At 70.1% G+C, this 224-nt stretch overlaps 1 protein-coding gene across 1 annotated transcript in view; it reads right to left on the bottom strand.

Moving 5' to 3' along the window:
* Window positions 1-224, bottom strand: part of RBFOX3 (RNA binding protein, fox-1 homolog (C. elegans) 3) — a 330,137-nt gene that overhangs the window by 4,767 nt on the left and 325,146 nt on the right. Inside the window, 1 exon segment of the mRNA XM_010856521.1 lies at window positions 84-162. Coding sequence (XP_010854823.1) covers window positions 84-162 — 79 coding nt within the window.

Below are 224 nucleotides of genomic sequence, written 5' to 3' on the forward strand. Positions count from 1 at the left end.
CTAGGCACCAGGCCGAGGTCTGGGGCGTTTCCCTAAGGGCCTGCCCGCCTGCCCCAGCCTCAGCCCGGCCCGGGCCTCCTTACCATGGTTCCAATGCTATAGGTTGCCGCGGGGCCGATGGTGTGGTGGTAGGGGTCAGCAGCCGCGTAGACTCTGCCGTAACTGGGGAGGTGAGCACAGGGAGGGGGGTGGGGGGGCGACAGGGCAGGGGAGGGGCTCCCACC

The sequence above is a fragment of the Bison bison genome, unplaced genomic scaffold (genome assembly GCF_000754665.1).
Source record: "Bison bison bison isolate TAMUID 2011002044 unplaced genomic scaffold, Bison_UMD1.0 scf7180017864371, whole genome shotgun sequence".
Taxonomy (NCBI): Eukaryota; Metazoa; Chordata; class Mammalia; order Artiodactyla; family Bovidae; genus Bison; species Bison bison.